The 13,603-nt window shown below is 40.1% G+C and overlaps 2 protein-coding genes across 4 annotated transcripts in view; both read left to right on the forward strand.

Annotated features, from left to right (window-relative positions):
• Positions 1-5,961, forward strand: part of cdk6 (cyclin dependent kinase 6) — a 28,525-nt gene extending 22,564 nt beyond the window's left edge. For both annotated transcript variants that reach the window (XM_058047346.1, XM_058047347.1), the window contains exons 6-8: positions 1,852-1,902; positions 1,972-2,107; positions 3,494-5,961. In XM_058047346.1, the coding sequence (XP_057903329.1) occupies positions 1,852-1,902; positions 1,972-2,107; positions 3,494-3,646 (340 nt within the window). In that variant the 3' untranslated portion in view covers positions 3,647-5,961. The remainder of the gene's footprint in view (positions 1-1,851; positions 1,903-1,971; positions 2,108-3,493) is intronic.
• Positions 5,962-6,711: 750 nt separating this feature from the next.
• Positions 6,712-13,530, forward strand: fam133b (family with sequence similarity 133 member B). Of its 2 annotated transcripts, none has more exons than XM_058046974.1 (11): positions 6,712-6,861; positions 7,732-7,829; positions 7,963-8,041; positions 9,036-9,116; positions 9,195-9,227; positions 9,365-9,439; positions 11,445-11,543; positions 11,626-11,664; positions 11,734-11,820; positions 11,964-12,014; positions 13,033-13,530. In XM_058046974.1, the coding sequence occupies exons 1-11, from the start codon at positions 6,838-6,840 to the stop codon at positions 13,126-13,128; spliced, it is 762 nt and encodes a 253-aa protein (XP_057902957.1). In that variant the 5' UTR covers positions 6,712-6,837; the 3' UTR covers positions 13,129-13,530. The 2 variants fall into 2 exon arrangements, with proteins under 2 accessions (XP_057902957.1, XP_057902956.1); XM_058046973.1 differs by having other exon boundaries at positions 11,623-11,664; positions 13,033-13,528.
• The last annotated feature ends 73 nt before the right edge of the window (positions 13,531-13,603 follow it).

The following is a 13,603-nucleotide window of genomic DNA, read 5'->3' on the forward strand; positions in this document are numbered from 1 at the left end:
AGAGCAGCATTGGCACCAAAGGGGAAGCATGACTCAGCTGACTCTCCCAAACCAGTCAGTGTGTGTGTGCGCTTGTGTCCACGATATGCGCATGCAAATCTCACAAAGAGAAACAATCCCATTGTTTCTCCATTGTGTATACTGGCATGGCTGTCTGCACATGTGCACAGCAAACCACTCCAGGTTTAAATATCAAACCTACTTGTTTTGGCATGAGGATTTGCTGTAGGTGGATTTTGCAACGCCTAAAACTGGTTTGGTTGTCGAATAATCCTGCATGCATGTGGTTTCCTTGAAGAGGTTCAAAGAAGCCGTGCAAATTATTATTATTTATTCTAAATTATTTGTGCAAATTACTGTTTACGATGTACATTGTTGTTCATATTTGATGTAATCTATTTATTCTCCACATTATTATTTATTATTTATTATTACACGGGAGCCAGGCAACAACATTTCGTTGGCAATTTCACTGCTGTGTTATTGTGCAATGACAATAAAGAAAGTCTATGTCTAAGAGGATAGACATGCTTGTTAATTAAAGACGATGGTTATAATTAATTGCAACAAATTTTATATTGATGCAGAGGTGCCAATTTAAAGTAGTAATACTCTAGTGTCATCTATGTATTTATACGACAACTCTCCGTAATCGGCTACTTATAACCAACACGGCTTTCGTCTCATTCATCCCCATAGTCAGACGCTGAATGTCTACTGACCACTGTGCGAAAGTGGACGGTCATTGGATAAACACTCAGTGTCTCTGGGAGTCTATGGAGCAGCGGGGTGGCTCGGGTCGGCTTCTGCATGATGATTGGATGATCTGTCTGAGGCGGAAATCCGTTTTGATTGACGGTGAAATGAGCGAATCAGCTATCTTGAAGTATAAACCTCCACCGCTGTATTTTAATTCCGTTGTTCTGAACTGATAAGCGGTGATGTTGGATCCCGCGAACAAACCAGTTGAGAGCCATTGATTTAAAGCAGGTGACAATCATTGTAAAATGTGCCAAGCCACCGTCTGCGTTGTCTGTCTTAGTCTTGCATGCTAAACTACAATGGAAGAGGACAGGAAACGCGGTGGTCCATTGTCCTAACTGAATTGGGGGCAACCTCAACTGTTTTAAGGCCTGCGTACAGCAACCCAAACACTAATGCATGTCTAGTATGTTTCCTGCCTTACATTGACAACCATCTTCCCCAAATATAACCCAGAAGTACCACATGATGCGAGATAATCTTGTAGCACAAACAGGTATTGTTAGAATGAAGTCCTTTACATCAACACCCCTTTGTTGTTTCCGTCAGCAGGAAGGTCTAGTTCCCATTCTTCTTTCTCAGGTTGGATAATCACACGTTTCATTCACACGCCTCCTATTTTCCGACAAACATTCTCATTGAAAGCGAAAGCACACACGGGTTGCTTCTTTCTGTCCCATTCCAAAGGTTGGGTTCTGATGCTGAGTAGTGGAATTTGCGCATGGTGCCAAAGCAGGCAATGGACGCCCACGGGCCTCCAAAGACGGCCCAAAGCCACAGGAACCACCAGCAGTCTTGCTGCCGCTCTCCTCCCTTTTTTTCGGTTCTGTTACCAATTCTGTTTGAAAGTGCTTGGATGCATGAGCCGCAAATGTGAGGCTAACATAGAAAACCTATAACTCTTCATTCACAGCATATACATTAAAGGTCAACAAACACAGAACATAAAGGAACCTTTGTATATGTAATTGAATATATCACTAGAATATACAGTACAACCCTCGTGAGGAAAAAGCGGTAGAAAATGAATGAATGAATGAATATACAGTACATAGTTTTTTGCATTGAACTGCTTCTTCTCATTCACAGACCTCTGTTTCGTGGTAACTCAGATGTTGATCAGCTGGGAAAAATCTTCGAGTGAGTATTTTTGCACTGTAGTTTGACCACCAAAGCGAACACTTGTCATATCCCGCATCCTCCCCGCAGTGTTGTCGGGGTCCCTTCGGCAGAGGACTGGCCTCAGGAGGTGGCCCTACCACAGAGTGCCTTCACCCCACGGCCTGCTAAACCAATAGAAGACTTGGTTCCTGACATCGACGAGCAAGGGCGGGCCCTCTTATTGGTGCGTACTTTGTGGTATTCAACCTCTATTCATAAGATTTCACTTGAGTCTTAACTAAAAAGTGTACTATTTTACCATGAGTCACACACGTCCACGTCATAAAATGGCACATTGTTGAACATTGTTGAAGTCCAAGAGGACCAGGTAGCTCCTAATTTGGCATGAGGTAATCATGAACTATGAGAAAACCTGGGACAAAACAAGGCTAAAATCATCACACAGCAACTTAACACCTAAAGGATAGGTATGAAATATACAATACAAGTGCCAATACGAGTTTGGAATAAAAATCCATATTTTAATGGCTTCCCATCAAGACTGTCGAGTGGGTTTGAGAAGAATAAATTATTGATTACGTTGAGAAACATCACTTGAGTCTTAACTAAAAAGTGTACTATTGTACCATGAGTCACACACGTCCACGTCATAAAATGGCACATTGTTGAACACACAAGTCCACGAGGACCAGGTAGCTCCTAATTTGGCATGAGGTAATCATGAACTATGAGAAAACCTGGGACAAAACAAGGCTAAAATCATCACACAGCAACTTAACACCTAAAGGATAGGTATGAAATATACAATACAAGTGCCAATACGAGTTTGGAATAAAAATCCATATTTTAATGGCTTCCCATCAAGACTGTCGAGTGGGTTTGAGAAGAATAAATTATTGATTACGTTGAGAAACATCACTTGAGTCTTAACTAAAAAGTGTACTATTGTACCATGAGTCACACACGTCCACGTCATAAAATGGCACATTGTTGAACACACAAGTCCAAGAGGACCAGGTAGCTCCTTATTTGGCATGAGGTAATCATGAACTATGAGAAAACCTGGGACAAAACACGGCTAAAATCATCACACAGCAACTTAACACCTAAAGGATATGTATGAAATATACAATACAAGTGCCAATACGAGTTTGGAATAAAAATTCATATTTCAATGGCTTCCCATCAAGACTTTTGAGTGGGTTTGAGAAGAATAAATTATTCATTACGTTGAGAAACATCACTTGAGTCTTAACTAAAAAGTGTACTATAGTACCATGACTCACACACGTCCACGTCATAAAATGGCACATTGTTGAACACACAAGTCCACGAGGACCAGGTAGCTCATTATTTGGCATGAGGTAGTCATGAACTATGAGAAAACCTGGGACAAAACACGGCTAAAATCATCACACAGCAACTTAACACCTAAAGGATATGTATGAAATATACAATACAATAAGTGCCAATACGAGTTTGGAATAAAAATTCATATTTTAATGGCTTCCCATCATGACTGTCGAGTGGGTTTGAGAAGAATAAATGATCTATTACGTTGAGAAACATCACAGCAAAGTTCTCATCCCTCTCTTTGTCTTCCATACAGCAATTCCTCGCCTTCAACCCCTCCAGGAGGATATCTGCATTCGCCGCACTTACCCATCCTTACTTTCAAAGTGTGGACAGCCTCAGTAGAAGTGTGTATGCCGCTCAGCCTATCCCCACCAACAAACCCACTATTGAGGAGAGGACTGCCTGAGAGTCCTTGCTGTCTCCGGGGAGGAGAGGAGGGTGGGGGGGGGCATTCACCCAGCCACTCTTTGATCTTAATCATGCTTGACTGTAGAATGAAAAGTGCTTCAGCTATACATTTCCTGTAAAGAGCGCTAAATTGAAATATATAAAACACAAAATGATGCAAGCTACCTTTTTAAAAATGAGTCTAAATCTAAATTCTCTTGTACCCTTGACTTTTCATCCTGCAGGTGCATCGTTGTGTGTTTTATATTGTCAACTTTTTCACTGTGATTCCTTGCGGTATATATGTGAACTAAACATGAAAGATCAGGTGGTGGGTGTACTTCAACCAACCATTCTCGGGAGTGTACTCGGAAAGAGGTAGTTGCTAGGAACGAGTACCCCCCCCCCCCCCCCGCCCTGGAAATGCACAAAAAGCTATCCCCCCCATCCATGAACTGATGGATTTTGAAATTGCTGCTTTTTTCGGTTCTGAAAATGTTGATGATCGACTACATTATCAATGCAAAGACGCTTATATCTCTGATTTGACTTGGAACGAATCATGAAGCGGCGGCCATTACGGGAGCAGCCCGGACGCTGGACTTGTGATTCGCTATGAAACCCAAGCAACGGTCACAGATATGAACACAACCAGTGTGTCTCCACTGATGCTCCTGAAGAGTCATGACTAACTGCCACTTAACTGCCGACGTCATTGCAGCTCTTACAATTCTTTTACTGCCACCCAGAGGATGCGCTGAGCAACTGCAGACCAGTAGCAGGATTCTAATGGTTTTTTTTTTTTGCATCTCTGAATGACTTTGGGGTCAAGCACACTTATCATCATGGTGCTGAGGCAATGATGACACGCAGGAAAAGTTCTTGCCACTCCCTTGATGTTTCTGACATGCTGTTAGTCAGCCATTAAGGTCTGTTATAATCATTAATACTCAACAGTAATAATACATATGCTTGCAATAAGGTGGCTTGAGTCCCACCAGCACCATTCATCAATACATTTGGCTTAGAAGTATGCTACCAATAGTCTGTATTTAAGTTTAATGTTATTGATAAGTCTTATATGCATTTTTTTTTTAAAATAAGTGGCGTACTTGATTTTTAAGATGCTGGGGCATGAAATATCCTTACAACTCGAGAAGATGGCAGAACCTGTGTAAGGATGGTTTGACAATGTAAGGAATGTATAAAAGGGTAGATGACTGTTTTGTACTGTTTTGTAGTGCAGCAGTAATTCTAGAAAAGCCCATAGAATTGTCAAAAAAAAATGGATAGATGTAGCGTAGTGATGGTCAGTGGAATGTTGTATGGCAAGAGTATTTTGTGTGTTGAAAATTTTTCGGCGGGTTTTGCGGGTGCTTGTTGAATTTCCTTCATCAAATTTGTGTTTTTTTTTTTTTTTTAAATGATGCACAAATATCTTTAAAAAATGTATTTTCCTCCATTATTTTACAGGCACGTCCCGCCGTTGTTCAATTTTATTTTTTTACACCAGCATAAAAGAAAAGAAAAGCGCAGAGATGTATTTTTCTATGTAGTGGTTCTTGCAGAACAGTAACATATAACACTGGTTTACTTTCTCTTAACTGGTCGTGCTGCTAGCACACATACATACACACACACACACACACACACACTTTCTCAGGTTTTTTTTTGGTATGGATGTCCAAACCTTTCGCACATGTTTGCACATCCTCTGGCGACTAACTCACCACATCCCAACTCCTTCAGGTTCTTTCTTAAAACTGTTCAATGATCATGCCATTGATCATATTCTACTGCCATTCCTATTTATCAGATATGTTACTGTAGTCATGACTGTCTGAAGATAACTGCCTGTATGAACTGTTTTGTCACATTTAATTGCTATGTGGCAAACTGTCATGTACATCCACAAATCATTATCAGCTTGACTAAGCACTGTGTGAACTTCCTCTCATATCTGGTGTCGGTGACAATGCAATGAAAGCTCGAAAATATTTTAGGCATAGACTTTTACAGTTTTTTTGGTAATGACTGCTTTAGTCTTTTAAACTTGATACAATCACTGTGTATATATATATATTTTTTTTTAGCCAGTAACAGTATCACATTTCAAATGTAAGTCCAACTGAAGTCCACGGTTGAGCTTTTTAGAGGTTTCGCTCCTTTGAAACTAACAAGCTTGGTCCATCATGTAACTCCAATCACACACATGTTCCTTTGTCACTTTTTCTAGCACATCAAATTGGGACTAGGAACAAAACAATCATGGTATTATAATTGTATGAATGCAGGAATTGGTGTCTTATTATTGTGTTACACCAGTTGAATAAAAAGCCGCTTTTTATCAACGTGTTGGATTTTTAGTTCTGCATGACACAAAAGACTGCAAAATTGGGGTTGAGTTGTACTCTGATAAACAATGAGACGTTTTTACCTAATTGTCGGTCTACACTTAAGACCATATTTAACTTGGGAAAAAAATGCAAAACAGCAGGAAAAATTTAAAAATCAATAGAAATTTGACAAAAATAGTCAAAAGTCAAAAGTTGTAATTCAAAAGAAAAACTCAATTTTATGAGAATGATGAGGGGAAAGTGTCATTTTAGTTGCACAATGTTGACATATTGAAGAAATAATTATATACATTTAAAAGAGAAACAAAGCAAATGTGAAATTAAGTCATACTATTACAAAAAAATTTGAAATAATTGGAAACTTTTAAGGAAAAAAACAGACAGTTGAGAATAAAGTCACAATATGAAATGAAAAAAGTTGTATTCTAATTGGATAAACAATTGAAACTATAAACGTTTAATATGTTATATACTAATATAATATATACTTATTTTACCTATATCACAAAGTCGTTTTTTCCTAAAATATATAGAACTTCTTACCTTATATACATGTGCTGAATTACAAAATATCAATATCAATACAACAAATAAGTGGCCCTTGTACTTTTTCATTTTTTAATTTGTATCCCTTGCTGGATTAAGTTTGGACACCCCATCTTCAGCATATCTACTGGTTGCAATATAAAATTCAACTGAAGGGGGCAGCAGTGCCTGGTTGAGGACCTCGAGCTTGTCCATTTTCGAATGAGAAGAAGAAAGACAAGCCCCTTGTTTGATGTGGACACTAGACAGTAATATATACAAATGACTGTCTTCATTACCGGTTTTCCTTCCCACAAATGAGTCAAAAATGGGCAAGAGGGACAATCGAGTGGTGAGTTGTTGGGCAGTACACGGGATAGGATAAGTTAGCCTATGATTAGCTGAGCTAAACACTGCACATCCCGCAGACGGCTAGCTAATGCTAGGCCTAGTCGTTGTCCCGATAAATTAAACCAAATGCCACCAACCCTTATCGAAACGAAACCATTTTAATTTTTTAATTCAAACACCCCGTTAAGCATGTAATGGAAATGTTGCACTATTGCGCATATCTAGCTGCAGAAGATGCTAACATTAGCTTGCTTGGTGGGATCCTTTACCGTGTCACATAACATTCATATTTTTGTTTTTGTGCTTTATACAGTACATATCCCCCGCAAAACACTGCCAAATAAACATAATTAGATATTATTGCTAGTAAAAATATGACGTGTTCTTTCACTGACGTGGCCCTACATACTGTAAATACCAAACAGGGCGTCTCTTCTTACAATCTTAAATTGCATCTAATTCAGTTATACAGTTATTATACAGTATTGAAACGTGTTTATTTTAGAGCTTAGAGTACGATTCATCCATCCATTTTCTGGACGAGCTGGAACCTATCTGGGGTGACTTTAAGCAAGAGGCGGGCTCCACCCTGGACTGGTAAACTGTCAATCACAGGGCACACATAAACAAACAACCATTCACACCTATGGAGAATTTAGAGTTAACAGTCAACATGAACCAAATAGATGGAGAATTTAGAGTTACCAGTCAACATGATCCAAATAGCAACGTCCTGCGGATGAGGGAGAACATGTCCATACAGGATCTCCAACCTCCCCTAAGATTTTGTCATAAGAAAACAGTGGACTTCTATTGACATTCTATCACCTCAATAAGATGTGTTCAGTGTCTGATGTGTTTGCCATTTCAGGCTTACGTTAATCCTATTGCTGCTGCACGATCCAGGGGCCCGGTACAGAACTCTGGACCAACCATCCAGGATTATTTAAGCAGACCTCGGCCAACATGGTGGGTGCTGGAGAAAGACTTCCTCTCTTAAATATTCGATGTAACACTCAAACTTAAGTATTTATGAACGTAATTAAGTGTTTTGTATATTGAAGATAACAACAGTTGATATAATTGATTGTGTTTTCACCAGGGAAGAGTTAAAGGAGCAGCTGGAGAAGAAGAAGAAGGGCTCGCGAGCCTTAGCTGACTTTGAGGACAAAATGAATGAGGTATGCTATGTATCTAAGACACGCTGAGCATCAAACCACATTTTTCCATCTCTCCACTTTGCAATTACAAAAAACAGTATAAAAAGAGGCAGGGCTCAACAATAATGATGTACCGATGGCCCGGGGCAAGTTAAAACAAAATTTGGGCAAGTAAATCCAATCAGTGATATTCCCGTCGGGCAAGTGTACTTTAGCATGCCATATTGCGAAGAGTTTTTTTAAAAGCGGTTTTTGTTGGGTGTTGGTAAAACACGGACTGCGTAATTCCGGTGGTAATTTAGAAACCAATCCTTGCAAATCTTGAAATGGACTAATTAGAATCGTTTATTTAGACTGCGGTCCGTAGTCCACAGTACGCGTTTTACCCACACCCATTCTTGTTCGCGATCAACCGATCAGCGATCAGCGATCAGCGATCAGCGCTTGACTACGAAAACATCTATCATGGCGTCCCTGCCAACATCGGCTAATTCTTCAACAACTTCTGAAGGAAAACACCAAAAAGTGATGAAACAGTGCCTCCTAAACAAGTATTTTATTAGCGGCAGCAAATCAAATGATGGCACAGGTGAGTGAATCATTCCTTATGTCAGAGATTAAAGCTGTTAGTTTGATCTGACTCAGGTTGCAATAGTAAAGAACGTTTACCCAATAACTTGTGTTGTTATTTATTATTTAATAAGCACAATGTTTATTCAATCATGAATGTACTTTTATTTATCAAGGCAAAGTGCCTAGAAGTCTCTTGACAATCCAGATTCCCATGCAATGTCATGATCTAGTAAGTAGGAAAACAACCACAAGAAATGATCATTTAATCTTTATTTGAGATTCTCATGTGATGCCATAAAAAATTACATGATATCATTATGGCAGTCTTTTCATTTTACATGGGGCAAGTTCAGGCAAGTAGTTCTCACCTTAAGGATTCCCCATGGGCAAGTCATTTTTGTTGTTAATGTAGAGCCCTGAGAGAATTTGTACTTATTTACAGCGATGGAAGAAAGAGCTGGCGAAGAACCGTGAAAAGCTGATGGGTGGGAGCGACAAGGACAAAGACAAAAAGGCAACCGAGGTATGCAATAACACAACATGACAACTATCTCACTTTTGTTATTCCTTATTAGTCACACTGTGGATTTGTTGTCTCCAGAAAAAGAAGAAGGAGAAGAAGAAGTCCAGTAGGGTGAGGGGAGACCTTCAGTATCCTCATCACTGTGCTTCTTTGGTCTTTCTGTTCTGTTCTATGTAGTGACACTTTCAATCAAACAAGCAAGTTCCCTCAAATCTAATGAACCCTGCTTTCATTGTGTTTTGGTCAAGCATTCTTCATCTTCTTCCTCCTCCTCATCGAGTTCTGATTCTTCCGGCAGCTCCTCCTCAGAATCTGAAGATGAGGTAAGCTTTTAAATACAACTTGGAATGAATGAATGACTGATGTATCTAAAGAATAGTAGCCATGTATCGTGTTGTGGCAATGTGCACCGCACAGCCTCTGATTGGTTAATTTTTTTTTCACATGGTTTCCTGTGTATATACATCTTCTTCAGAACCTCCTTCACCTTTGCCAACCTCTTCTCCGATTTCAGATCAACAGTTGCAATAAAAATGATTGTTGTTGGCCGCATGATGACCGAGTGGGTAGCATGTAGGCACACAGAATGATTGGGAAGATCTGGGGTCAAATCCCCACTTGGGCATCTCTGGAGTTTGCATGTACTCGGGTTTCCTCACACATTCCATAAACATGTTTAAAATTGTCCATAGGTATGAATGTTAGTATGAATGGTTGTTTGTCTATATGTGCTCTGTGATTGGCTGGCGTCCAGAAAATGAATGGATGGATGGTTGTTGTAACACATCAGTTAGTTCCAGCTGCAGTAACACTCCCCTTTTTCTTTTTAATTACCATTGTTCGCTTGCAACAAAGGAAACATGACTTGTGGGTGCTGTTGTGAGTCGACCTTTCGGTAACCATTCCCCCTCGCGTTTAGACAGGGAATTGCACACATCACCCTCAACCCGGACAAAACAATGAAACAATCAAGACAGCGTCAGAGGACAGCATAGTGGCTACACAGAGGCATAATCCAGGCTTGACTCTCAACACATGCCGAGAACAGCAATAATAACCTTTGCCTGTAGAGGGCAGTCACAGCACATTGAGCTACTATGCACTACACTGCCATGCCAAAACAAAAAGGTGTCATTGTCTAATGTAAGTAATGACTTTATCTTAGCATTCATTCATTCATTCATTTTCTACCGCTTTTTCCTCACGAGGGTCGCGGGGGTTGCTGGAGTCTATCCCAGCTGTCTTCGGGCGAGAGGCGGGGTACACCCTGAACTGGTCCCCAGCCAATCACAGGGCACATATAGACAAACAACCATTCACACTCACATTCATACCTATGGACAATTTGGAGTCGCTAATTAATTAACCTAGCATGTTTTTGGAATGTGGGAGGAAACCGGAGTACCCGGAGAAAACCCACGCATGCACTGGGAGAACATGTAAACTCCACACAGAGATGGCTGAGGGTGGAATTGAACCCTGGTCTCCTCGCTGTGAGGTCTGCGTGCTAACCACTTCTGTGTGGACTTCACATTATGTTCTCAACATAATGATAATGGTAAATGACTTAAAAAAAAAACCCTAAAGTTCAACAAAAAAGCCCTGTAGTAATGTAGTTTAATTTTGAATTTCCAAGTAATTTATGAGTTGCTTGCAGCAGAAGGGCCCTATGGCCTAAACCAAGTACAGTACTAGTAAGCACAGTACTGTACTAAACCTAAAACAAAGTACAGTAATCCCTAATTTTTCAGTTAATTGGGTTCAGACCCAACTGTCATAAGTGAAAATCATATATTTCCATAGTTGGAGCATAGAAAGCCTGTTTACAACCTTCTAAATACTTTAGAATATAATTACAGCCCTCTCCATTTGACATAACACCCCTATATTTAACTTTAAACACACAAAATAGCCTGCAACGTACATTGATGTAGAAATATTTTTCATTCATTTTCTACCGCTTATCCTCACGTGGGTACACCCTGGACTGGTCGCCAGCCAATCACAGGGCACATATAGACAAACAACCATTCACACTCACATTCATACCTATGGACAATTTGGAGTCACCAATTAACCTAGCATGTTTTTGGAATGTGGGAGGAAACCGGAGTACCCGGAGAAAACCCACGCATGCACAGGGAGAACATGCAAACTCCACACGGAGATGACCGAGGGTGCAATTGAACGCTGGTCTCCTAGCTGTGAGGTCTGCGCACTAACCACTCGACCGCTGTCTTTATCTTAGCTTAAATGGCACAAATCAATGGGAAACCACAGAACTGCGAGCACTCACCTCATCTGAATATGTGTGTGTTTGTTGTACAGGACGAGAAGAAAACGGTGAAGAAAAAACGGAAGAGAAAGAGGTCGTCGGCCAGGAGAGCATCAGATGACTCTGAAGCAGAATCAGAGGCAGACAGAAAGGTGTGTTTGAGCTTGCGCTTGTCAAAGAAACAACACAACATTAGGTTCACACTGAATGCTTTTTTTCCCACCCCCCAAGAAGAAAAAGAAAAGAATCAAGGAGGAGGGTGATAATGATAAGGTAATTTAAATGACATGCAGGTAAAATGTAAAAGTCATTAATAAAGGTGTTCAATGATGTGTTGCCTAGGATGACAAGAACCGTCGAAGGAAAATAAAAACTGAGCGCAAAGATTCCTCTTCCAAGTCTTCTGCGGAGTCGGGTGGAGAAGAGTTTGTAAGTCTTTTGTTTTCAAGAAAGAGAAACTTAGAATACACTATGGATTTCTGTTCTTGTGAAATGTAGTTTTTTTTTTAAATTTTCTTTATTGGAAGAGTTCCTTGTTTCTGTGGTTTAATTTGTCTCTGCCGCCCACTCAGGCTGAAGCCAAAAAGAAAAAGAGAAGTAGTGAAGAAAAGGAGAAAATTCCAGTAAGATTTTGCATTGCATCCACTAAAGCCACCTTGACACTTGCATGAATTTTGAAAACAATGCGGGGGGGGGTCTGTCTGTATCAAAGAATGTTACATTCTCATGAATGGGTACACTTTTCCACAACCTTTCGGAACAAATCATGGGGAATTCTCAAGTCTTTTCATGGATCTTCTATGTAAAGTTCTTTTTAATAACATTAATTATGATACACAGAAGGATGCTTTACTTTTTCTATTTAGGGTGTAAATAAGTCGTGCAGGAGCATGGTATTTTGTGTCTATTTGCACGATTTACGGTCCCCGAATAGCATAACAAATGCGTAAACAGAACGTAAACTAGTCTTCACGCTTTTCAGGGGTACATCTGTCCCTCGTTTATCACGTTTAATTGGTTCCAGACCCGAGCACAATAAGTGAATTTCTGCAAAGTATGATTCAATATTAATAAAGGCATTATTTGTGTTGCACTGTTGACATGAAATAACACCCCTACACTCAGCTTTACACTTGGATTATTCTTTGTTTACACCACATTGTGCAACACTAATGCACAGGCCCCAGGACCACTGCAGGGACATAGGTGACGGCCGCCGCTCATAACATAAAGCAAGCTACTGAGCTAACCAATAAGTGTCCAATTTATTCTAAACTTCAGAGAGTGTTTCAAACAATGGAGAAGAAGAACAAAGTAAGAAGCCAAACATTTACCACTTCCACATTGAATGGGAGGAGAACTTTTTTTCATTCTTATCATGCCATGACTGACTACATTAAGGTAGTACTGGCTCATCAATGTAACATTACTGATACCTAGTGACCAGAATACTACATGTGGCTTGTTTTTCAGTATTTGTACTCCAAATGTTGTCTTTCAACATTACGACTGTACCCCTCTAAATGACGCATTGCCACGGTGAAATGTGGGTTATCGTGAGTTGTGAAATTCATGCGCGTGTCAAGGTGGTAGCATGTTGACACTATCTGCTTTAGTTGACACATTATTGTAAAACCACAGGACAAATCCAAGAAGAAGAGGAAAAAGAAGCACAAGAAGCATGGCAGGAAAAAGAAGAGGAAGACGGCGTCTCCATCCGACTCTGAGCTTGACTAGCTGTGTAACTTCTGTTTTTTTTGGACGACCAGATTTGGACACGAGAGACGCCTTGCTGAATCATGTGCATATCTTTTTTTTTTTTTTTGTAGCTGATGGACAGAACTTTTGAGAGGATCTGACTGACTGAACTGTCCTTTTTTTGAGGAGTTCCACTTTGCTTCCTAGATGCTGCTGCTTCCTTTTTGCCAGTTGCTCCGTATGCTGAAAACCTGATGTCACGCCAGCCTCATATTGAAGTTGGGCTTGTAAGATAAAACACACCTTCGTTACTTGTTGCAGCACAGCAGTGCAATGTATGAAACTCCATGAATAAAATCACATTTTAGCCATCAGTGCGGTTACTTAGGGACAACATTTTGACAGTGTGCAGTTCTGTTATTTCTGCAGAGTAGGTTAGTCCCGACTACCTCCACCTACATTGGTTTTCTTTTACTGTTACCGTGTTTTTTTAATTAAAGTGTTACAAACAGTC

Source organism: Doryrhamphus excisus, chromosome 14, assembly GCF_030265055.1.
Source record: "Doryrhamphus excisus isolate RoL2022-K1 chromosome 14, RoL_Dexc_1.0, whole genome shotgun sequence".
Classification (NCBI taxonomy): domain Eukaryota; kingdom Metazoa; phylum Chordata; class Actinopteri; order Syngnathiformes; family Syngnathidae; genus Doryrhamphus; species Doryrhamphus excisus.

Excerpts from the sequence above, each read along its gene's own strand:
- fam133b (XM_058046973.1), top strand. The coding sequence starts at position 6,838 with ATGGGCAAGAGGGACAATCGAGTG. Across the intron at positions 9,440-11,444 it reads CCTCAGAATCTGAAGATGAG|GACGAGAAGAAAACGGTGAA; the intron begins GTAAGCTTTTAA and ends TTTGTTGTACAG. Across the intron at positions 11,544-11,622 it reads AATCAGAGGCAGACAGAAAG|AAGAAAAAGAAAAGAATCAA; the intron begins GTGTGTTTGAGC and ends CCACCCCCCAAG.